Source organism: Ascaphus truei, chromosome 1, assembly GCF_040206685.1.
Source record: "Ascaphus truei isolate aAscTru1 chromosome 1, aAscTru1.hap1, whole genome shotgun sequence".
NCBI classification, from domain to species: domain Eukaryota; kingdom Metazoa; phylum Chordata; class Amphibia; order Anura; family Ascaphidae; genus Ascaphus; species Ascaphus truei.
This window is the reverse complement of record NC_134483.1, coordinates 410,458,610-410,485,279: the sequence shown is the minus strand read 5'-3', so window position 1 is coordinate 410,485,279 and position 26,670 is coordinate 410,458,610. Positions and strand designations below refer to the sequence as shown.

General features: G+C 42.8%; 1 protein-coding gene across 4 annotated transcripts in view; it reads right to left on the bottom strand.

Annotated features, from left to right (window-relative positions):
• NR3C2 (nuclear receptor subfamily 3 group C member 2) overlaps positions 1 to 26,670 on the bottom strand; it is a 272,459-nt gene that overhangs the window by 30,430 nt on the left and 215,359 nt on the right. For all 4 annotated transcript variants that reach the window (XM_075613836.1, XM_075613827.1, XM_075613808.1 and 1 more), the window contains 2 exons: positions 8,863 to 9,234; positions 3,607 to 3,751 (listed from right to left, as the gene is read on the bottom strand). In XM_075613836.1, the coding sequence (XP_075469951.1) occupies positions 3,607 to 3,751; positions 8,863 to 9,234 (517 nt within the window). The remainder of the gene's footprint in view (positions 1 to 3,606; positions 3,752 to 8,862; positions 9,235 to 26,670) is intronic.

The following is a 26,670-nucleotide window of genomic DNA, read 5'->3' as shown; positions in this document are numbered from 1 at the left end:
GGCCGGCCACACCTCTCGCTGGCGCGCTCTCCCATTGGCTGAGGGGCGGGGTGACGTCACAAACAGCCATCTGTCCTCTCTCTGCTGCTATCCGTCCTCTCCCCACCCCCACCCATCCACACCCGCCGCCATCCGTCCCCGCCATCCATCCCCTCCCCTCCGCCATCCGTCCTCTCCCCACCCCGCTGCCATCCGTCCCCACCCCGCCGCCATCCATCCCCTTTCTGCTGCTATCCGTCCACACCCGCCGCCATCCGTCCCTCCCCACCGCCATCCGTCCTCTCCCCACCCCGCCGCCATCCGTCCTCTCCCCACCCCGCCACCATCCGTCCCCTCAGCCATCCGCCACGCCATCTATCCCTACCCTGCCATTCACCACGCCATCCGTCCCCACCCGGCCGCCATCTGTCCCCACCCAGTCGCCATCCGCCACACCATCCGTCCCCACCTGGCCGCCATCCGCCCCGCCATCTGTACCCACCCTGCCATCCACCCCTGCTCCCGACTGGCGCACGGTCCTTAGCGCACCAAATGTATCTCTCCTTCTCTGTAAATACCAGAGCCATATTGGCTATAACTGCCCATGTGGCGAGCAGCCCCATGGGCTGCTGGGACATGTATTCCCATGCGGAGCCACCTGTAATGGCTGCCGCACTCTGCTTCACTGCGCACTGCGCATGCGCAACGTGTGCAACCAAGATGGCGGCGCCCTGCATATTAAGACTGCCGCGGAGCTCCAGCAACCCGATCGCCAGATAGCCCTCCCCCACATGGCACAGAGGTGAGTGGGGAGCTGGACTACACATAAATAATTCTTATTGAGTATGGTGGGATCTTGCGATTTTTAGTCATACAAACCCTATTTTCTGGCAAATTTGCATTGCTAATCAAACAGTTTAATGAATAGGTTCTGATGTCTTCAAGAACTCTTCTCCAAAGGCTGCAACTGTCAGTGATATGACATGTACTGTATGTTACCCCAATACTAACACGGATTATAACATACACTGTAGAAGCAGTTATACATAAGTAATTCAGATTTTAGTGATGCTATGAAAGTGCTTGCTGGAGCTATAAATAGATTACAAGGAGTATAAATGATGATGGTTGATTTAACCACTGAAGTTTAAAGCTTAGTATGGATCTGGGGCAAATATACCACAACCAAGAACACCAATAGAACAGCTGGGAGCCAAACAATAAAAAACATGTTTGTAAGCCACAAATCAGTTTCATTTGTAAAACGGATTGCAGCTTAAAGCAAGCAGGACATCACTGTTCCAGTAACTGAATGAGATATAATATGCCCAAGATAGGTTGTCGGAAAACCAATTTTGGTTGGGAGAGACTTTCTTTTTTTTTTTTACATGTTAAATAATTGTACTAAGGAGCATCCCTCTCAGGGAAATGAAAAATGAACATGGTGAATAGGCAATAAAAATTCTATGCTGCTCAGATAAATTGAAAAAAAATAGCACAAAAGAAATCTTCCTTCAGCGAGATTACTATATACAGAAAAGAGCAAAAATTAACTTGAATATATTGGTTTAAAAAAAAAAAAAGATAACAGTTTTCCTCTCTATCTAAATGAAAAATAATACACTTAAAAATAAACATTTTTACTGTTATGTTGTGGGAAAGAATGATTATTTGACAGCAGTAAAATTATACCTAACTGCGGTTTACTTTAAGAAAATAAATGTTATATTTAAATTGGAGTTTTCCAAAAAACAAAATGGTCTCCTTGTTTTCTAATTAGGAAGGTTACCCAGGTCATATCTGGGATGACCAGCGTTGGATATTTCCCGCACACTCTTAAAGTGGATCATTATCAACAACACATCCCATATGCAAGCTAATTCTAATTAAAAAAAAGAATTAAATAATGTTAAAGAAATATTGTGTCCCTTTGAGTCACAACCATCACATCACGCTTCGATTGTAAGCTCTTTGGGACAGTGTCTCCTTTTGCATTATCTCGTCATTTACACTTATTCCCATTGTTTGTCAATTATTTACCTTGTCATTTTGTAAGGTCCTGCGTACATTGGCGTTATTGAAATACAATTATACATACATACAGTACATACAACTCTGCTGTAGATAATTCTAATAGAGGATATCTGTATGTTTCCCATACAAACACTTCAGGGGAAGGGGGGGGGGAAGGGGGAAGGGACATATTGAGTCTGTCATTTTGTCCAGCTATATAGCTCTGAGACTGAAATATGTGCTTACATGAGGTTTAAATTGCACAGGAGCTACAATGTTTCATCATCTGTGTGATACTATATGAGGTCAACTACAATGAATGTTTACACTATGAGTGATATTAACGCTCCAGCATATATGTTCATTTAACACGGATCTAGGCGTTTATTGAAGTGTGCACTAAAGTGTTCACACTATACTGCACTATCTGCTAGGTGGGAGGCCAAAGTTGATATACAGTAAGTGTTACATATTGATATCCATTTATGTACTTGGAAACAGGCATTGTACCCCCACAGTGCAACAATCACTGAGACTTTCTATGACAGTAGATCCTTTCATTTCTTTGTATAGGTTACCCATTAACCATTCAGTCTGGTGTTTAGCTACACTTATTTGGATGTGATTCTGCATCCAAACGTGATGGCTTTATAGTCCTATTTATACGCTCTATACCCCAGTCTATACCCACTCCATTTTAAATTCGCACTTTAAATTAGGCAAGCCTCAGAGGAGGCATAGGTTCACTTACCTGCAATTTTTTATTTTTGAGGTATCTCCTAATAAAGATTATTTTAAATAATTCATCAATTCATTACATGATTAGATTTCTCTGGAGTTATCAGTGTACATATCTGTTTAGAGTGCTTTCATTATAGGGGTTTCATGTTTCTATTGTTGTGTTTCCCATACAAAGCAATATTTGATTTTTAGGAGAAACAGGGACACTTGCTTAAGGATTTAACTTTGCCGCACCAATACTCATATAGTGTATATTTTTATATTCCTTTTGTTTTGTTTGCCAATTGTATTTTGTTCTGACAAAGAATCAGATACCATAACCTTACCTAAGAAATATAGTTGCTAATTGCACCCACTTAGTGGGACTGTCATATATTTGTGAGAAAGTGAGAAAGAAGAAAAGAGGCAGACACCCTAGCAGGTTCACCTTGCAAGCTCTCTATAAATAAAAGATGAAAGTGATGACTGCAGGAGAAAAGTACACTAGTTACCACTATTTCAGATACAGCCAGGTGCAGTTTTGCAGAGGATGTCATCAATTATCACAATTGTCAGTACTGCTCGTTTGCAGTACGGTGACCCTATTTGGGACTGTCCAGTCAATCATTTTTGTTAGGTTTAAACACGCTTCTTTTTTTTGTTTTGTTCACAATTCTCATGCTAAAAATCTATCATTCCATCCATCTATCTTCAACACGTGTCACCTGAGTAACATCAGCTACTAGATCACACTTTTGATACAGTTAACGACAAGACATTTGAGGAATTGCATTTCGTTTATACATATTTTTGTAAGTTTAGGGGACGGACAAAGACTTTTCTTATGAGGGATATTTTTGTAGGTAACATAGAAGACATTTAGATGGTACTTACTCATTAAATACCAGGTCTGGAGCAAAGAAGAGGAATTGGCTGTTCGTATGTTTGTATGATCTCCAGCTCAAGGCAAATGATGATAGGCACATCCACGAGTACTGGATCAAAGTAATTTGGTCCTCAAGAGGCAAGTTTCTAAATCCTGTGGAAAAATAAAGTGACGAATCACATGTAAAATATAACAGCAACAGTACTGCAAAGTCAAGCAACTTATAAACGTGTCTAAAACATATATACAGTATTCATTTCTGCAAACTGTAAAACGTATTTATTTTTATCAGCGAGGTTAGGTACACATGGCAAGGTGGTACTTTTAGATGGGTTTTAACACAAACTCTAACTACTCCACGTGGTACCAATAGTAATCCGCCCAGTCACGTGGAGGCTTTAAACCTCTAGGAAGTAAGGGAGGCACTTTGTACTGTACGTATCTCGGGAAGCAGAGGGTCCCCAGAGCTGAAATTAACGCGGTTCAACTCCCGAGACCCTCTGCTTCCTATACATCTTAAAAATAAGTGGCTGAGTTGAATCATTTTTTTTTTTTGGCTCGGTCTTACATAGTTACATAGTTACATAGTAGATGAGGTTGAAAAAAGACTTCCGTCCATCAAGTTCAACCTACAGTACAGTATGCTAAATTTAGACAACAGATTTTTTATCATATATCTATACTTCTTCAAAGCTGAAGGTTGTAGGGAAGTAGCACACTTAAATAGTAGAAATATTAATGGTAAGGAGGCAGACACAAGTCAATTTACATAGGAGAAAATCCTAATGTAACTCTCAAAACGGAAAGCAGACAAGTCTATTGGGACAGACAGGATATATCCAAGAATATTTAGAGAACTAATGGGTGTGCTGGCAACTCTGTTAACAGAACGATGCAACCAGTCTTTACCAAGTGTCGTTCGACATGACTGAGGAAGTGCCAACTTATCCCCCACTTAGTGGTAATAAGATACCGGCAGGTAACACAGGATAGTGAGCGTGATGTCCGTAGTGGGGAAATTAAAGGAATAATTGTGGATGAACGAGTTGATGAATATCTAAAGTCCAACAACTTAACGAGATCCCAGGGAGCATGAATTTGGGAGGAGTGGTTTAGTGAGTAACAACACTAACTGGCACTGAGTTTGAAGCAGGGGAACCTGGTTCAATTCCGCTGTCGCCTCCTTGTGACCTTGGGCAAGTCACTTTATCTCCCTGTGCCTCAGGCACCAAAAAATAGATTGTAAGCACCACGGGGCAGGGACCTGTGCCTGCAAAATGTCTCTGCAAAGCACTATGTAAAATTAGCAGCGCTATACAAGAATGTGCTATTATTATTTAATGGGGGCAGATCATGTCAAACAAACCTAATTGATTTTCTAAATGCCTGACTAAGGGAATAGATCAGGGTGGAGCAGTAGATGTATGGTAACTAATCTAGATTGTAGTAAGGCCTTTGACACTGTTCCACATAGGAGCCAGATAAACAAGTTACAATGCCTGGGATTTGATTCTAAAGTGGTTGAATAGATGAGACATGGGTTAAAGGTTAGGTTCGTTAACAGAGAGTTAAGGCCAATGGAGAGCATTCCGAGTAGGAGAAGGTGAGTTTATTAGTGATATTACAAATGGTCTGGAAGGGAAAATATGCCTGACCACAGAAAGATATGCAACAGGGTTGACACTCCAGGGGGACTTTAACAAAATGATTTAAGATTTATGTAGATTACACAAAAAGTCAAGAATGTGACAGATATAATTTTATGACAAAAAGTGCAAAATAATGTACTTGGTCAGAAAAAAATCTAAAACAAAAAGGAAGCCAGATTGTATAGGAAGAGGTATTAGCAGCAGAAAGAAGAAGGCAGCAATGCCATTTTATAGATCATTGGTAAGATCTCACCTAGGTCAGGGGTGCTAAACTCCAGTCCTCAAGCCCCCCAACAGATCAGGTTTTCAGGATATCCTTGCTTCAGCACAGGTGGCTCAATCAGTGGCTCAGTCCAAGAGCGAACCACTGATTGAGCTACCTGTGCTGAAGCTGGGATATCCTAAAAACCCAACCTCTTGGGGGGGTAGGGTGGGGGGCTTGAGGACTGGAGTTGAGCACCCCTGACCTAGAGCAGGGGAGCGCAAACTTTTGCTGCTGCACCCCCCTGCCATGCCTCCTCTGGTGCTCGCGCCGCCCCCTTACCTTGATGTGGTGTCAAATTACGCCATGGGGTCATGTGAAGACACGTGACCCGCAGCGTCATTTGACGCCGCGCTGCCATAAAGACGAGTCCTGACGCAGAGTCAAGGTAAGTTGATGTTGCAAAGGCATCACGTGATCCCCCAGCATTTAAATGCCTTGCGGAAGAGTGTGGGGCCTCCGTCGCACCCACTCCCCCCCCCCCGAAAAACCCACAGCCTTCACTTTGCGTACCCCTGACCTACATAGAGTACTGCATTCAGTTCTGAAGACCATATCCCCAGGAGGACGTACACAACTTGGACATTGTGCAAAGAAGGGATACACAAATGGTGCATGGTCTACATCATAAAATGTATTAGTCGAGACAAAGGGGCCTGTGTCCAGCTTGGAGGACAGTACTGGAGGTGGGGGATACATAACGGGTTTCTGCAAAGTACAGGAGGGAGGCATACTGCAGAGGAGTGCTAGAACAAGAGGTCGTGCGCTGAAGCTGGTGGGTGGCAGGCTCAAGGGAAATGTGAGGAAGTACTACTTCACTGGGAGGGTGGTGGATGGGCGGAACAGCCTCGCAACCAAGGTGGTAGAGGCTAATACAGTGGGGGAATAAAAAAAATACTTCGCATGTTCATAAATCTGAAAAAAGGCAAAATTTTCAATAGGGTCTGAGGAATTATAGGAGAGAAGAAAATGGGCAGACTGGGTTGGCGAGGGGGTTCGTATCTTCTATTCAATGTTATGTTTCTATGTTACGGATTATTCGTAAATCAGCTGCCGAGAACCTGACTGAGTAATTTAACTTCAAAATGTCCTTTCTAAAGTTACTAAATAACTATTATGCAAAACGGCATAAGAGCTGTCACTCTTTATTACACAATAAGGGCAAGGCATGTAATTGGAAGCCTGTATATGTTGCATGTGGGAATAGCAATGCCAGTTCAGGCTTTCCGTCTCTGCCCTGCTGCAGTAGGGCGATTATTTGATCAAAGCCGATTGCAGACTGTAATATCCATCACAATTATATGCAGGAAGAGCCAAAAATATTTTTCACAAGATGTGATTACGGGTGTTTCCAATTAAACAAAGTTGCATTTACTATATATGTTTGGCTCTAAGAATTATGCTAGAACCGCTTTAAAACTTGACAAAGCAGTGGCAAGGTTATTCATCTCTGAATTAGCCAGAAGGCACGCAAAGCCTCAGCCACATTCAGTTAACCTTAAGCATCTTAGGCAAAACCAAACCATCTTAGCAGGCAAAACAAGAGCCGATTATACAGCCCTCCACCACCAATACAGATGTAGCACGCCTTATTGTTTTCTGTCCCTGGGGCAAGTCGTGGGACTGTGACTGTCCGCAGATTACCGCTGCGGGGGATCTGATCCGGAAGGACGGAACACCCACAGCCTCTGCAGCACGATCCCAGGAGACAGTAAGTCTCGCTACATCGCTATGTTAAAGTTGAAATCAATAGAGGTAGACGAGAGCTCATACAATGTCTACCCAGCTCTACCATAATAAATCTGATTACACAGGCATATTACTAAAACGATACATCTTTCCCTGCGAGACAGGGTGGATTTATCTACCGTTGAGGTCTCCCACCCCAAGTCTTAATGTCTCCGAGGACTGTGACAACGGTGCAAGAGACCTGACTTGGAGGAGATTTAATGGTGTTCACTTTTGAATATCCAGTGCTAGGTCTATGATTGATACAGTAGAGTTGGGAACTGGGAAGGAGGTAAGTGGGAATGGGATAAGGTTTTAAATTGGGGTGTAGGCTTGGATGCATTTATATGATATTGAAATCATGGTATGACCAAGCAACTTTGAAAATGGGATCTTGGGGAGGAGTCTGTCTGCTCAGGGATTCTGTGGAGAGATACATTGGTTTTAGCTAGTACTGTGTATGTACGGGCGGTACCCACATGTCTCTAGCTGCACGGCATGGAATTGGTTGGCCTCTTAGTGGTGATATGATGTACAATAGGGACAACCCCGCTAGGCGGGACAGCTACAACTTGCAATAACCTACTGGTGCCGGTAGGTAGTTATTTTATATTTAATACACTGATGAAATTAATAAAATAAAGACTACGTCATCCAAATACACGCCCATGAGTGTAAGGTTTGGGTGAGTTGACCAGGAAATCAGAAGGTTGTTGAAAAGTATAAAGATAAAGGGAAAATAATTGCCCTTCATACAACTGTGATTGCTTAATTGTTACTAAATGATTACCTTACATTTACAAATACAAATATTTAGAATGATAGCAGTGTTAACCGCCAAACTCCTGGCTGTAGCCTACAGTAGTAAGGGAAACTTTGATTAGTTCTTTAAATACATTATTTTAAACATTTCATACATACTGTAGATAACGCTGAAAACACAGATAGAGGGGGTATAGGCAAATAACTGCATCCATATCATTATGATGTCATTTAAAGGGACCTCTCATTTAGGTCCAAAGTGAACTAATAGCGGTGACAGTTAATTGGTTAAATCTTAACCTTTAATACCTTTAAAAATCAGACACGTGTAAGTATTTTAAATCATTTTCAGAGTGGATTTTGAGGGTGGAGGCTTATTCTCCATCTTGTTTCTTCCGCCCCCATGATAATGTATTGAAACGTATGTCTACCCTCTCCACGTCTATGTACAAACTAGGAAAGGTAAACATGTGCAGAAGGGCAAACACAAGGCTACAGTCATTTCCAAATGTCACTTTTCATTGTTTGCAAATATTTCCAAGGTCATTTCTTATTTGTTAAATATACAATATATGCTGCGCTGTTTCTTTGTCTCTCACTCCTTTCTGTCATCTCAAGGAAGTCATTAAGTCGTATGGTAGAAAACATCTCAACGCATATTAAACATTGGACTGAAACAAGAAGCCGAAAAGTCTGGGACACTTTGTAAACACGGGCCACACTGTGACGGTGTTATGCCGCCTGATTTTGTGCAATGTTATATGGATTGCTTTAAATGGCATCACACGTGTGAGTATCAGTTTGTCCATGCAATAGCAATAATACATCATACGCTGATAAACTATAGAGCTGTTCATTTGTACCTGGAATCACTTTTGCCCATTTCACCACTTGAATCATCTGCTTTCCAGCAAGTCGGTTTAGACTAGACAAGAGGTGTTCTGCTGTATCCGGCTGCGAGTTGTCATATCCCGCATACACTACATCAGGCTCAATGTTTTCAAGGACCACGCCTGCTGACAGACTAAGAGCCGGAGACACCGCAGATATAATGGGAACAATTGTTGTGTTTGCTGGGACAGAAGTCTCTTTTGATATCGAAGTGAATGCTGTTTCCTCCTTGGGGCTCTGTGGCTGTGGTTGATGCTGCTGATGTGGCTGGTGCTGCTGATGTTGCTGTGGCTGCTGCTCTTCATGAACGCCTTTTAATTTCCCCAACTTTTTGGACTTCCGAGCTGAAAATCAAGAAAAGAAAAGTAATTGAGAACACAAAGAGTCACAGAAGGTGCAAGTCAAGTTTTTCTGTAAACCGTGACAAACTGGTGCCAACATTTTTAACATGGCTACCCCCCCCTTAAACTGCATAATACATATCAGAGCTGAATTAATACATCACTTGTTTCATAAATAGATTCTAGCTCTTTGTAACAATAACATGCTATGAAGGGACACATTTTCTTCCTGCAGGCTTCATTCACACTAAAGTCTCTTCATAAAGAGCAGACTGGGTGACCTGCCTTTCCTCTCTCCATCTATATTACTCATCGGTTCATCTCCAATTTGTTATATTCAATCAAAACACAGAAAGAAAAGCTGTATCCAATTTCAGCAGAATTTCTCTACACATTTGGTACAGCACCTTTGTGGCGATCTCCTGTATTAGAGGACTTAATAGACAGTTACTAATATAGAAATCAATACCTCTTACACTGGGTGCAAAGAAAGAGGCCGTCTTATACTAGAACAGGGGTCTCCAAACCTATCCCCAGTGCGTGACTGAGCCACTGATTGAGCCACCTGTGCTGAAACAGGGATATCCATAAAAGCCGGCCTGTGTGCGGCTCTTGAGGACTGGTTTTGAGACGCCTGTACTAGGAGAACCTCTGGCTCACACGAAGTAAAAAAAACAAGGTGGACTGAGCCGCGCACATTGCTGCTCTATCAATTGGTGTGTAGGTTTTTAATTTATGTAAAAATATTTTACAAGGGAAAGTACTTTAAAAAGAACAATCCCGTTGAATTAGACATTGATAGTTCTTATTGGTTCGTGGGACTTGTGAGACTTGGTGGCCATTTTGATTTCCTTAAAGGCGAGGACCCCACTAAACAAATTCAAGTGAGGTTGGAGCTAGAAAGAGCTTCTGAGGACTCTGATTCAAATGCTGTAAAAATAACACTAGTTTAAAAAAAAAATCGGGTGGGCTAATATACTAGTAGGACAATCATTTATGAAAAAAACCTACATTTGAGGTGTTAAATAATAGACATTTTTCAAATGTTCAGTATGTACATTTGATTTGCTGGAAAACAATGCGGCTTCTTAAAGAAAACGCTCAAAATGAATACAGTAGTTTATCAGTAAATGTAAAAGAAATTCTAAATAAAGCTGCACTGCAAAAACAGATGAATATCAAAGTTATCATTAAATAAAGAATGTTAACATTTGAGAGATTTTTTGGAAAATAATGCAAAATGAGGCACAGTATCCACAATGTGACCAACATTAAAAAAAAAAAACACAGAGTAAAAAAATCTGGATAAACTTCAAGTAATAGCATACACCCATGAATAAAGCATTAAACCAGATGAACATCAGTACATGCTCATGTAACCCTACGGTACAACAACATGACACAGAGAAGCACTTTCAAGGTTTCAAGGTGACCCTGAAAACTTTCTTAGGTTTCATGAATCATGTAACTATAAATAAATAAATGTACTGTAGATGCAACCGTCCGTGTTTCCTGTTTCAACCTAACCCAAACATTACAGAGTCCATTACCAGGTTTAGGCTCAGCTATTAGAACTTGGAACTCAAGTGAACAAGAGTCTCTCTCTCCGGACATAATAATGTTTATCAGAATGAACTCTAGTGGCGATAGGCAAAATTGTATGCTCACACATTATTGATGGGGTTTTTAAAGTTGGGCAAACTGAACTTTTTTTTGGCAAATTCGCTAAAGTTCAATCATGCGCGAAAACAATTTTCATAGCGGCCCCAAACTTTGGCGAAAAGTTCACCCATCTCTATCCAGATGGAGTAGTACTTGTTGGTAAATATTGCCGTGCATGTTTTCGGTTATCCCTGCTTAGCATGTCATTTATTAAATATAGATAACGGCATTTTCTGTATAATATTGGTCTTGACGAGAATGTATACTCTATATGTAAAGGTATCTATAAAAGTCACACGTTTCATGATGTTTCATCTGTTCTAACAGACATCCATAAACATTAATATAAAAATGCACATTGAACATGATATTTCATGCAATATGCACATTGAGACTTATGGCAAATGTCCCGATCTGCTATCATTTACATAATCTACTGTGCTTTTAATATAGTTAATAAAAGAGGCATATTTCAATGCGGTGGGGAGGGGATGATTTATTATGATATTTTTGTGCAATACGGCAAACAGTGAACACGTCTGTATCTATCCAGACAAGTGTGCTGTAAACCACCTGCTGTTTTTATTTTCCTCTGGCTTTCCAAGTTCATTGAAAGTTACTGTATAGAGTTGTAAAAGCAAACTACATCCTGAGCCAGATGTAGCTGGATCCCTATATTAGGGGTGAAATAGCAGCCTGCCATCTGCCAATGGCAGGACAGTTCTTGCCACTTGCACTTTAAGATGACTTACCACCTCCCTCCCACCGATTTTCTGTTCCGAGAATAAACTGTAATAAGTAAATTAAATTGAAACAACAAACGAACGCAAATATCTGAAGCAGCAATCTTGCCTCGATACTGAGATTAAAGTCCCCATCCTGGGAAAACAATATGACCTCCACCAATGAGAAGCTGCAATGTCCTCAGTTGTGGTTTCCTATTAGCCGACGCTGGTGGCCATATTGTTTCCTACATGCTGAGCGCCAGGCAGAAAATAGCACACTTCAGAACCAAAGGCCTCCTTGCTTCCAAATAATTTTGGAGGTAAAACCGACATACCAGGGAGGCCACTTACAATTTGTAAAATATATTTCATGTAAAGAAAGAGGACAGGAAACACTATTTTGGGGAATCCCACTTTCTCAACCAATATCTACAGATGTAACCATTGTTATTGCGCCCCTCAATGCGATGCTCTGCGTCAAAACTAACACGGCATTTAATGAGAAATTTTCGGTGGCGCCATTGAAACGTATACTCATGTGCGTGCAATGATGTGGTGTCCGGTATTACTTAATGCCTTAACATGTTAACAGGTACAATACTGCTGGCTACATCTGTACTTAGGGCAGGCACGGTAACATTGCTCCGTTCTAACAACTTTACATGTTGTTTTCGATCCGTACAGGAAAAATAAAACACCAACACTGTTCAAAAACATGTGAGACAAATCCCCCAATATATTGTGGTAATCCTTTGGTTAAACTGCAAATAGAAGAAGACAAATCAGTAACTTTCCTGTCTGCTGGATGCCACCTTTCTCTTTCTGGCCCATTAGAGCGTTCAGCACTGAAATGTGCCAAATATTTGAAAGTATGTTCACACCTAATGAGCTGCATACATGGAGATAAAAATCTGGAGAGATCATGGTTTTCATACTGTTGCCTAAGGCAGTGGTGCGCAAACTGTGGGGCGCGCCCCGATTATGTAGGGGGGGCGCAGGCTGCGTGCGGGGAAACCTGGGGACGGGCAGAGCTGTGCCAGAAGCTCCGTGCAGAGGCTGCTTCCAGTTCTCTGCTGTGTCTTGCAGAGGGGGCGGGGCCTTGCAGAGGGGGCAGGGCCTTCCCTGCACACAGACAAGCCCTTCTCCTCCTCCTGTCTTTTACCCGCCCGTTTTCAGCAGCACATGGGGGGACCGGAGCAGGTTTAGTTACTCCCTCCACCCAGTGTGTGTGTGTGTGTGTGTGTGTGTGTGTGTGTGTGTGTGTGTGTGTGTGTGTGTGTGTGTGTATATGTATGTGTGTGTATGTGTTTTGTATGTATATGTGTGTGTGTATATGTATGTGTGTGTGTGTGTGTGTGTATATATGTGTGTGTGTGTGTATCTATATATGTATGTGTATGTGTGTGTGTATATATAAAGTATGTGAATGTGTGTGTGTGTGTGTGTGTGTGTGTGTGTGTGTGTGTGTGTATATCTATATATATATATATATATGTGTGTGTGTGTGTGTTTGTGTGTATATATATATGGATTGTTGTGTGTGTGTGTGTGTGTGGATGTGTGTGTGTGTGTGTGTGTGTGTGTGTGTGTGTGTGTGCGCGCTGTGCCTGTTGGTTGTCTGTGGGTGTGGGTGTTGGGATTGAGTGTTGTGTGTGTTGGTGGTGATTATGTGAGTGTTGGTTGTGACTGTGTGTGTGTAGTGATTGAGTGTGTGCTGTGTTGGTTGTGATTTGAGTGTGTGTTGTGTGTGTGTGTGTTGTGATTGAGTGTGTGTGTTGGTTGTGGGTGTTGTGATTGAATGCAGCGTTGCACAAACTGAGGGGGGGACGCCCCAGGCGCAAGATTATTTAGGCGGGGCGCGTGCAGAAAAAAAACCTGGTTGTGCAGGCGAAAAAGATGTGCGCGCGCGGGCGGCCAAATAGAATAGTGCAGGTGGGGCCACGTGATTCGGAGGTACGCGGAGGAGCACGCCCCAGCGCTGTGATGTCAAACGCCCCTCCCTCCGGTGTCTGCCTACAATAGCGCTGTGTTCCTGCTCTCCTCCGCTGGCAGCCTGCTTCGCTGCGATCCTCTTCATGTGAGAGGGTAGGCTGCCACTATATCAATCATACTATGAATGTACAGAAATAATAAAAAAAAAGTGTAAACACTTCCCCGCTCGTGCTTGCAAAATTATGCAGGACACCCTGTACTCAAGCTTGGAGAGTTGGTGATGTCACCGCTCTCAGCGGCAGCGTGGACGCAGCCTAATTTTGCAAGAGCGAGCTGTTGAAGTATGTAAGTATTTAGGCTGCGCTTATAGTGCCGGCGACGCGACGTCGCCCGAAAACAAATGCATTGTCGCCGCCGCCTCGTGCGCTTATAGTAAGCGTGCCGTGGCAACGTGATTTTTTGAAGCCGGCAATATTTGATTTCTAAGGGGCTGTCGCCTCATGTGACAGCCCCTGAACCAATCAATGGCCTGGTCGCCCACGCCGCCGCCTCAAAGCGAAATACAACTTTCGCTAGCGGCGACGGGTGACGTCGCGGGCACTATACGCGCGGCCTTAGACATATTTGTATTTACATTGTATACCGTTTAATAAAGGGTTTTTTTTCATGGGATTTTGATTACATCAGGCAGGGGGGCCCGAGAAATTTCATGGATAAAAAGGGGGGCTCGGCATAAAAAGTTTGCTCACCCCTGGCCTAAGGGACCAGAAGGTTTGTGACACAGAGGTCAAGTGCCGCGCCAAAAGTCACATGAGCTGGTACAGTACTAGGAAATCAAACCAGGTACTCTGACATTTAGGACTGTGCTTTTACGACTAAGCCACTCCTTCCATGAGGAAACTCCCCTCCCCACTCCAATGATATAGAAGCCTCATGGTTTTTTGATAACTACATTAAAGCGTATGCCTAGTAGCACTATTGTCATTTGACAGATGTTTTAATATAGCTTTATGCTGATTTCCCATTATTGTTGTTTGTAAATTGTGGTCTGCAGTGTTGCCAAGGAACTGAGAGCTCCCATAGACAACTAGAATCCATCAAGCCTATGCTAGACTAAAAATAACCTTATGCTCTGCAGATAAAATAAAATTATATTACACATTTTCATTGGTATTTAAAAAAAAAAATAATATATATATGTAACGGTGTTTCCCCCACCCAGTGGGAGATTTGGCCATTACTACGTATGTGGTGCATGATACCTGCTGGTAAACAGGAAGGCTGAGTCGTTCACCGTAGTGGGGACACAGGATCAGGTTGCTGGGGTACATTACCCACATATCTTTAGCAGTACAGCGCCTCCATCTGCCGTAGGCTCGGGGAACTGAAGATGATCTCCCATGGTAGAAGCGATAACCTCTCCCCCCAGTAAGGTCACACACCAGGTCGGAGGTATACTAACAGGAACGGTTTATTGTCTCTCTCTGTGCAGCACATACACGGCAGGTACTCACTGAAGGATGGTCCCTGGACCTTCACTACAGGCCAAGGGCACCCGCAGCAGTCCCAGCTCTTCCCTGCCCCTCTAGCAGGGGCAGAGGTATGGTACACAATCACTCTCCCTCGATGGGAAGAGGACCAGAAAAGGCCCAATAGTCAGGCTCTTGGCTGTGTGAACTGCCCCTCTCATGTAGGTAGAGGCACTACTGAATTTGGGGCGGCACTGCCCTTAAGTACAGCCAGGAGGAGGGCACCAGGTCTGTCTCATGATTGGCCAAGCCCAGACCTGATGTCACCGCCTCCAGGTGTCACTCAAGTGCAGCACCAAGAAGGGGAAAAACCCCATCTTAACTGCTGGCAAGGCCTGTTCTTACCAGGGCATACTGTCAATACAAAGGCAGGTTAGTAGCCACAGGTGGCATGGCAACATATATTGCCATGGCTGGTCCAGACTAACTTTCTGCCCTCCTGTCACGTAAGTCCTAGTATCTACATGCAGTGACAGGCTATTCTGTGGGGTTTACCCACCTCACGCAGCCTCCTTGAGTGGCAAGAGAGGAGGTGACACTTGGTCAGTGTTGCAGCCAATCATGGTGCAGACCCTGTGCCCCACCCTTTTGCATTAGGGAGGATGCCTTCCAAATTATAGTCAGTTCCTTCCCACCCGGTCAAGGAAGAGGAGCTCAGCCTCTCCTGGGGCTGATTGAACCAAGATCTGTGCAAAGCACAAAGCCTCAATATTATCTGCTGGCTAGCACCATCCAAGGGCCTGAACCCCATTCTCCACTATATGCAAATGCTGTAATACCACCTGTAGTGGCTGCCTCAACTAAAGACCCCTTTTATATACTTCTGGCTAAGTCGCAGTCTATTGGACAGAAGTGTAGGAGAAAAGAACTGTCATGGTAGGAACTGCCTGAGCTCTGCTGTAGCCTACAGTGACTGGAGGCGCTGTCACCAAAAGAAAATTAACCTGAGGATCACCTAAAGCCTGTCCTGTTACCCACAACATCGCTGAAGCTCATCTCTCCTGGACACTCACAGGTAACCAGCACCACACGTGCCTGTAGTCTAGGCAAAATCTCACGGAGGGGGTGGGGGGGGGAGGGGGAGAGAGACACTTTAGTTACATTATGGTGGGTAAAAAAATAGTGCCAAAAACCCTCTACAGTAAAGCATATAGCAAATGGAAACATTACTATGAGCACATTCACACGTCTTAGACAGGTCTGCAACCCCGCCTTTCACCATTATCATCCAGCACACAGCGCTTCCACTGCAGCAAGGGATTCAGGGAAAGGACATGCAAATGAGCACACAGTGCCACCTTTTGCTTCAAATTCATATGACATGGACCCCTATAAGCTTATGCCTACTGCATTGCACAGCTTTAAAGTACAGCCTGGGTTAAGATGCATAGCCAGTAAACACACCCACAGACAGCCATTTCAACTTATAGGGTCTCATCAGTGTGGGGTTGGTTATACTGGCTTTGCAATTGAAAGTTTGGTATAGGTTTCACTACACTTAGTTAAGTTATGGTGATTAAAAAAAAAAAGTGACAAGAACCCTCCACAGAAAAGCATATAGCCAGGAAGGAGGCTTAGCTGACGGATCTTGCGGTTACTATCTATGTCTACGAGTGGGTGAGAGATAAAAACCTAGCCCCATTACATACCACTGGATTCAACCTCACTGTCTCCGGTTTTCTTGTTGTACTTGGACTACCCCTGATACAGTTACTACATGGACACTCTCCCTTGATACTAAGTATCTTTGTTTTGTTTTTAAACATTGCTGTTTCACATACACACTTATTTATATGTTATGACATCTGTCTCATTGTTTATTAATTTAGGGGCATTATTTGTCTATTTTAATAAATTTGTTTATTTTATATTACATAATACTATTGGATCATTGCGCTCTTTCTTTTTGTTTTTATATCTTAAGGTAAGGTTACCCTTATTTTAGAACTGCATTTTTTTCATTAGTTTATGCATTATCAATAATTGATTTTTTTAAATTTGCATTCAGTTATTATCCATATCATCTATTTAATTATATATATATATTTTTTTAAATATTTTTTATTTAGTTATATTTATATATATATATATATATATATATATATATATATATAAAACTAAATAAAAAATATTTAGAAAAAAATATATATTGTAAAATATATACAGTAGAGGCAACTCTTATTCGAACAAAAACCAGTGGCAATTCCCCAAAAAACCCAGGAAACACCCAGGTACATTCTGAATACATGCCTTAAACTTTCCTTAAACTAGCCCCAGCATTTCTGCATTGATTAATGGCCTATCAGATTAACAGCGGGGGTCCCTGGCAGTCCCATTCAAACTGAATTGGACTGCCAGGGATCCCTGCTGTGTTAATCCTATGGGTCGTTAGTCAATGCAGAAATACCTTAAACGTGCCTCAAACTAGCCCAGAACATACCCAGCACATACCCAGCACATACCCAGAATGTAACCCGGCTAGTTTACGGCAAATGTTAGAATAAACGTTGCCTCTACTGTATATATATTTTATCACTGTTCCAAATTGGAGTGCTGATTCTTTACTCACATACTGTACACACACACAACAAAAAAGACACAGTTAATGGATAAACCTGGTTTCTTTACAGCGACGCTTTATGAAAATCTAACTTTTGAAATAAAAGTTGCAGTCAGAAGAATAGGATATGAAATTATGGACTGATCAGTTATGTATTACTTACAGTAAACTTTCATACAGTATATGAGCCAGTCACCCTCATGGTTCAGATCCCCGCGTTTTTCACTTTACATTAGAAGTGATATATCATTAATTTCTGGGTTAGTTGTTGAACAATGCACTTTGAACTAAATCTCTGCAATTTCTGCATTAGCCACTTATGCTACTGTATATGATATTTGACAGATGAGGTGCATTTAGGGCAGGATAATACTACCTGTGTAAATGTAATGGAAAGAGAGGCTGGTCGTGACCGTGACCATTAGGCTGCGACATGAAAGTGCTTAATTCCTAACCTTTCACCCAGAGAGCAATAACATTAAAAGTTTCCAGAAATCAATCTTTAATTAATCGTAAGCAAAGCATGAAGTCCAATGGTTTGTTATACAAAATGTAGTAACATGAAGAAACCTTCCTTCAAATTATTAGGCATAACATTTAGATTTAACAGCCAAAGTGAGCCATAGTAGATAGTTACAATGATAGACACCAAATGGTTTCATAGGACACAAATGTTAAATAAAACGCCTTTACTTCTACAGTGAGTCAGCACGGTCTTCTTTTTTGTGACAGACGGAATGATGTCCTTGGTTGCTGTCTGGTTGATTGCACATGAGACCATATGGTGTCTATCCTTCAGTCTATCTTTCTATCCTTCAATCTTGTTATCTATGCCAGGTATTTGGGACAGAGAGATAGTAGTTTATAGAAACCAGCTATAATAAATATAAAATACAATACAATGACAATATACCAAAATAAAATCTGCCATGCCTTGCCTTCTCTGTCTCGTTAATTACTTGTATTTTTCTTGGCTTAGGTGATTTAATTACTTGATCTGTGACAAATGCTGCCCTCTCCACTAAACTGCATTGGAGTTTGGCACAGTGGAAGTTGCTTGGGGTCTTTTAGTTTTGGGTTCAAGTTTTTAGGGGAAAACATTTTTAGAGATCGTTTTATCAAATATACCTCTTCTACAGCACAACACATTGCACTTATTATAAATGAGATCTAGACAAATAAAACAAATATGTGTTATACATGACAGGCAGCATAACTTTCCAAATAGATTTGATATTCTCTTTTGCTCATTCACATACCATGAAATTACATTTAAATAACTGAAATTGAAAGCATTTGCTTTAGAACAATTTTAACCAACAGAGAAATATCTATTTATTTTAAGGCATACTTTTGCCACGTGTAATATAAACTAGTTAACTATTGATAGCGTAAATATTCATAAGTAGGGCTTGGCAAATTAATTTAGACATACTGTAAATACACAGAAACAAACACCAGATACACACACCATACACAGATGCATGGCATACACTATACACATATAGTATACACAGTATGTACACCCGGGACAGAAATTTCATAGACGTGCACACCTAAAAAAAATTGTCCCTGGCACCTGCTTTTTGCCCGGGCCATGGCAACCCGAAACGTTGCACGGTTGTTTTCATTTTTGTATTTTAAGGGCTTGAATAAAATGTCTTCTTTTTAATACACCGGAGTGCTGTGAACTGTTGATTGATATATATATATATATATATATATATATACACACATATACCCACATACAGTACATATAGCTCAACCCCGTTATAGCGCGATCTGCTACAACGCAGATCCGCTTATAACGCGGTGTGAGGGTGGCTCCCGATTTATAAGCGTCTCGAAGGTTTTTTTTTAAATAACATTCAATGATTTATTGACTTAATTGGCATCGGCAGCTGTCTCCTCTCCCTGCTTTATCAGGCTGCGCCCACGTGCACAGCTTTCAATTTGACTTTCGAGCACAGAGGAGGGTCACAAGATGCCGGGTAAGACTTCGCTGATCGTGGTGGCCATTTTACAATCCCAGTTATAACGCAATCCCAGTTATAACGCGGTCTCATTATGTGGATCCCGAGCATCGCATTATAACGGGGTTCAGCTGTATATCTACACACACACAGACATACATATATAATGCATGGAGTGTGTGCGTAGGACATTAGACCTAGGTAAGTATTTATATCTGCTGTATTGCTAAATTGTCTAGTGTGGTACGTTACTGTCTGGTCACAGTGTGTCTGACAGGCTGTAGCATAGTAGTCAGGGAGGGTCAGGGACTACTATGCTACAGCCTGTCAGACACACTGTGAACAGATATTAAGGCAGGGGTGTACAAAGTTTTTTCCCTGCGCTCCTCCAGGTAGGAGACGTTACAGAGGCCTCGCGCGGTTCCCCGGCATTTAATTTAAATGCTTTGGGGGAGAGCACGGGACCTCTGTAATCGCTGTGCCCCCCCCATGAAAACCTTGCGCCCCCCACGTTAAGGTACCACACTAGGGGGCCTATGCAGAGAGCAGCGAATTTTCGAAATTCGCCATTTTTTGGAGATAATCGCGCAGAAAACAGCAGAAAATGGAGATTTCCGAAAATCGCGCCAATTTTTCATTTCTATTTGTAAAACTCGCCTCGCGGCTGGCGAGAAACGCAATCTCGCCAGTTTAAAATATATCCGTATGCAGAGAGGCGCGAACGGCATCTAGCGGCTGTTCGCGCCAATAAAATGGCGCGATTGTCTCCGTTTTGCCTCGCCAAAAAAAACTGGCGCTCGCGGCCATTGCAAAGGGAAAAAAAAAGGCGCGAATTTGTTTTTACATGTTTCCGAAGCGCCAATCTCGCCAATTTAAACTCGCCAGACGCATCCATGTTAAACATAGCAGAATTCGCACTTTTCTGCATATGGAGATTAAAACTCTCCAAAAAAGCTCCTTTTTATGAAATTCGCCATTTTTAAAATTCGCTGCTCTCTGCATAGGCCCCTAAATACTTTATCAATACAGCAGATATAAAAACTTACCTAGGTCTAGTGTCCTAGTGCAAAGATCTGATAGTCAAAAGCTCAGACCCACCCAGGACTATTTCTAATGAGTGCCGTGTTCATTTTTTTCTGTGCCAATTTATTTTAGTTTTATATCATTCAAAATTCACGTCACGAGTGCTTATTTGCAGAGCTTGCCCTTTTTGTGCCCCCATGACTATTGAACCTTCCTGCATGCATCTACTTACCATGTATCTATCAAACTGAGCAGGAGACTTATCCTTTGTATTGCAAACTTTGCAACTGTATAGAAACAGCAAGATAATAATCACTGTGGTGCGGTTTTCCTCAGGTAAATCTCGCTGAACAAATTAGCTGCAATATTGACCAAGCAAAATGCAATAACAGGAAAAGACAAAGTTACCTTATTTTCCCCAATAAATGAAACACTGTTATAAATAATTATTTAATACCTTACTTTTATGTGATTAAATTCACGCAAATAATATCAAATGTTAACAATGTATTCCAGTAATAATTGTGTGCCATCACAAGAATGGGGCAACTAATACAGTTGCCTTCTACACCAGTGCATTAAAACCCTGAGGGTTCAGGATATGAGTCCACATTTTGCAAGTATTATACACTAAAATAAATACTCCTGGGTGACACTTATAACGCAGTGTGAGTGTGGCTCCCGTTTTTTAAAAGCGAATTTCTTTTTAAAGCTTTATTGCGCGCGCGCACGCACGCACGCACGCACGCACGCACGCACGCACGCACACACACTACTCCCCTGCACATCAAATCCCATCCCCCACTGTCCATCACATCCCCCCTTCCTGCACATCACATCCCCCCTTCCTGCACATCACATCCCCCCTTCCTGCACATCACATCCCCCCTTCCTGCACATCACATCCCCCCTTGCCTGCACATCACCCTTTCCTGCACATCACATCTCATCTTCCTGCACATCCCATCCCACCCCCCCCCCATGCCCATCACTTCACCCCTTTCTGCACATCCCTCCCCCCCTGCACATCCCATCCCACCCCCCCCCCATGCCCATCACTCCACCCCTTTCTGCACATCCCATCCCCCCATACACACACCTTTCCCCCCTCCCTCCCTGTACCTCTGCCAGGCGGGGGGGGGGGGGGGTGGGGGGTTCGGAGAGAAGGGAGCTGGTTCCTGGCCAGGGTCACACACACATACAGCTGACATCCCGGCCCAGACTGTGTGAGATCCTCCCCCCCTCTCGCAGACTCAAAGCTTCTCTGCACAGGACACAGATCAGCTGCAGATGCCGGGTAATGCTGCTTGGGGGTGCCACTGCGACGCTGGCTTCAGGGAGAGCTCTCCCCCTCTGGCGGACACGGAATCCCTGATGGCGGCGGCCATTTTTTTTAGCGCGATTCAAATTATAACGTGGTCGTGTCGGGTGGATCCAGAGAACCGCGTTATAACAGGGTTCAGCTGTGTGCAGGTGCAGGAGCAGCAGCAACCTTGTCACAATTTTGAAAACGGAGACACGACACACAGACAAACATACCCACAAACACAGAGATACACACACACACACACACACACACACACAAACACACACACAAAGAATTCATAGTTAGTGTAAATATAGAAGTGCAAATAGCTAAAACAGGTGGTGGGTGCCGAGCACGTGCGTTTTAAGTCAAACTTCTTTGCGTTTTTTTCAGTGAAATTGTGTTTTGATTTTTAATTTAAAACACCACCATCACAAATACAATTTCTGTGACAAAACAGGGACAAAAGACAAAGAAGTTTGACTTAAAACGCACGTGCTCGGCACCCACCACCTGTTTTAGCTATTTGCACTTCTATATTTACACTAACTATGAATTCCCTGTGTGTGTGTGTTTGTGTGTGTGTGTGTATCTCTGTGTTTGTGGGTATGTTTGTCGTGTCTCCGTTTTCCAAATTGTGACAAGGTTGCTGCTGCACCTGCACACGGCGCCGGCGGCTGCTGTGCATGCGCGCCGAACCGGCGCCTACACGCAGAGCCGCACTACTATATTTATACTAACTGTGAATTCCTCGTGTGTGCGTTTGTGTGTAGGTCTCTGTGTGTGGGTCTCCGTTTTCCGTAGTGTGGCGGGGGTGCTGCTGCTCCTGCGCACGGCGCCAATGGCGGCTGTGCATGTATGCCGCGCTGCCGGCTTCTGCGCATGTACGCAGCCCTGCTGGCTGCTGCACATGCAACAGCCTCTTTTGCCCACAGTGACGCGCGCCGACGGCCTCTTTTGCCCACAATGACGTAATTCCGTTACTCTACTTCAATCACCATGAAGGTAATTTGTGCAAGCGAAATTTTTGTAGGTGCCTGCAACAACATTTCACTTAAAAAAAGTGAAAAGGGAGACCAAAAGCGCACCAGCACAAACGGAGCAGGAAGGACCCAAAACAAAAAATGATTAAAAGGGCACTTTAACGTGACAAAAGACCCATCCAACGCATTTCGAACGTCACAGCGTTCTTTTTCATTGAAAAAGAACGCTGTGACGTTCGAAACACGTTGGATGGGTCTTTTGTCACATTAAACTGCCCTTTTAATCATTTTTTGTTTTGGGTCCTTCCTGCTCCGTTTGTGCTGGTGCGCTTTTGGTTTCCTTTTTCCCTGTATTGCATTGAGTAGCTGCACAGCCTGCCTGCCTGCCCTACCAGGATGTGAGTATTTGTATATTTTTCAGGGGAACCTGCCAATGAGACTGATGGTGAGTGGGTTGTACCACACACCACCTGTCTTCAGGAGGATAGTACCCATAATATCACACAATAGGTACTATATCAATTGTTAGTACCCTGGTCTAGTGGTTTGGCTTATTATTTTTGATATTATACCTGCATTTGAGCGCTTCAGCTATTTTCCACACTTAAAAAAAGTGTTGTAACTGGGGCCATGTGAAGATCACTAAATGTATATTTTAGGTGTGTGTGGAGTTACCTAGTGTTCTGGTTGGTCCCTATGCAAGTGGGAGGATAAGCTATGGTGTATGAGAGTCACCAGCTGAATGTGGGCTCACTAGCAAAGTGTGGTAGCCACTAGGTGGGTGCAAGGTTCACCACATATTTTTATGTGCACATGTAAGTTGAAAAACTATTTTTGGCCTTTTCTTCAAGACACTTTTAAAAAGTGAATTATTAATGTGAAAGGTTTCTGAAGTCTTACATATGTTAGTGTTTTTTTGGGATCCCTTTCATTTGTGATAAATTGAAGAATAACAGTTCCATAGCAGCACTTCTCCCTCATATGGGAAAAATGTCGTCCACGTGCCAATTAGTGATTTCCTGCTGACGGTCAAGAATTTGAAGCTAAGCTTTCTTAATGGGAAAATCTTAAATGCTGGTTGAAAAAAAAAGTCTGAACATAGCACGCTGCAACATTAGAGGTGTTCGTTATGCTAGCTTCTGTTTTGTGAACTTTCACCTTTACCTGAAAGAACATTCATATTAAATTGTTCAAGACTAAAATTTTCAGAACACAGCACTGTGATATAGGATATAAATTATACTCGTTTAATTAGATCACCGAGTTACTAATCTTCAAATTCAGTTATTTATTTATAAGCTGCAAAATAATATATAAGGATTCTTATTTAAAAAGGTCTGAAATGATTCAGAACCACTAATCGTGTAAATTGTGAAGAACACAAGAACATGTAAAATTCTTTTAATAAAGTCCTCTTTCATACTAATAATGCCCAAGTATTCATCTTACCCAGCCTTGCTTGGAAAGAGCATTTAAGGTGAAATTGCAGAAGATAATAAGGGATATTATATTAAAGTAGGAGTAGGGATCGAGTATGTCAGGTTTCTGCATCATTAATAAAAAAAATAAGAGCGTTTTACGGCTGTGGCTAAATCACTGATCACCTTGCAAGCGTATCTTAATTGTGCAAGGAGCTTTCAGGTCGTCATGATAACAGAAAGTGTTTATTTGAATGATTACAATAAGGTATCTTTCCATATCCTCTTATTAAAAATGAATCACATACAGTTATTTCCATAGAATGCCACTTCTCTATCCTTTCTCCTCTTACTCTGTGCATGTTTCAGAAGCAAATATCTTTTGAAGACTATACAGTATTTTGAAGGTCATGCAATGTTGCTATTGTGTTTAGCAGCACGTTTCTCATCTCTGCATGATAAGGGCTCGAGCACACACGGGGCTTCGCAACGCTGCGTGGCTGCATTCGCGCGTCCACGCCTCTGTCTGCTGGGAGATATGTGATCATCCCCAGCAGACGGAATGATCCGCGAGCGGGCGGGCGGGGGAGCAAGTGGGCGGCGGATAAATAAATAATGTAATAATAAATATGTGAGAATAAATAATAAATAAAATAATAAACCCCGTTCCCCCCGTCACCCAGCAATTTCAGCAGCCAATCAATGAAAACGTCTGGACATTGATTGGCTGCTGAAACTGACGTCGCGCTGCTGCAGCCTGGAATCACAGTTTTGAAAGACTCCAGCGACGCCGTGCTTTGCAGCCAATGGTAGTTTCAACAATGAACACTACCATTGGCCGCCAGGGGTCGGTGATGAACGCGCGCGGGCACGTCGTGTATCGCTGTGTGTGCTCCAGCCCTTATGTGTATGGGTCTTTTTTATAGGGGTGCAACTTGAAGTTAGTAGTTTTATTTCATTTGTGTTTATGTAAATGTATTTTGTAAAAAAAACAAAACAACAACAAACAAACCGTTGTTTCCTTGTGCTGGAAGCTTTATTTCCATATGTAAAATAACTTGAGACAATAGGTATAGGTGTAACCATGTACTTGTCAGCATACCTAAATGCCTGTGACATACATGAAAACGAGAGGTAACTCTCAATGTATTACTTCCTGGTAATACATTTTATAAATAAATAAAATACCAGTAACTATACAATTACTACTGGTATGTTGAGTTTATTACTTGGCACACATTTAGTTCAGGTTGAAGATTGAGGTTATTTTGAGTTGATCATTCTGCAGATATTTATTCATTTACAGAAAAATGCCATCTAGTCAGGTTAATGTATGCTGCAGTAAAGATGCATATCTTGAGTCTTTGCAATGATATGCCACTCTTGTCCTACTGCATATGAAAATAGATTGTCCTATCGTATGTTTATTTATATTTTCTATTGTCTAACTAGCATTTTCTATGAAAAATGCTTAAAATGCGTGCCTTTTCTCGTATGCAATATACCAGGGTTGTCAACTCTCCGGGTTTGACCCGGAGACCCCGGGTTTCGGACACCTACCTCCGGGCTATGGGTTGCCACTGTCAATTTCCGGGTGGCGGAGGGGTGCGGTGTGGTGCGTCTCCGGCATTCTCCGTTATTTTCATGCAATTCCCCCTGCAACTGCAGTGAACATGGCTGCGAGGCATCAAATGCCACCACATTGCCATGGCAACTGGACGCTACGTGACGGCATGACGCTATGCGGCGTCACTTTGCCATGGCAATGCGGCGCGTCATGGTGTCACGTCGCGTCTGGTTGCCATGGCAACACCGTGTCATTTGACGCCGTGCAGCCATGTTCACTGCAGTTGGGAGGGGGAATTGCAGCAGGATGCCGGGAGACACCGCCGCACCATGCCGCCAAGTAAGGGGTTTTCCCCCCCTCCGGGTTGGCCTTCAGTAGAAGGTGGCAACACGGAATATATCGAAGGTATAAAGGAACATGTCATGCAAAACAAAAATGTTTTTTCCCTCATAGGTGGAACGTAGAGGGACTCTGGGGAGGGTGACCCGCATTAATTTCATCTCCAGGGACCCCAGGCTTTGCGAGGTACACACCCCTCGGAAGGTGCCCCGGTTGTTCATGCAGGTAAAGGTCGCGCGTTACTTGAACAAATAGGAAGCTGCAATGGATGGCGGTGCGCCTTCCTATTGGCCCGCGTGGCGCGGGACCTTTACACCGCCACATTGTTCGTCCTAGATGGCACAGCACCGGGGCACCTTTGGAGGTATGTATCTCGGGAAGCAGGGGACCCCCAAAGCTTTAAAATGAATTAATGCGGTTCA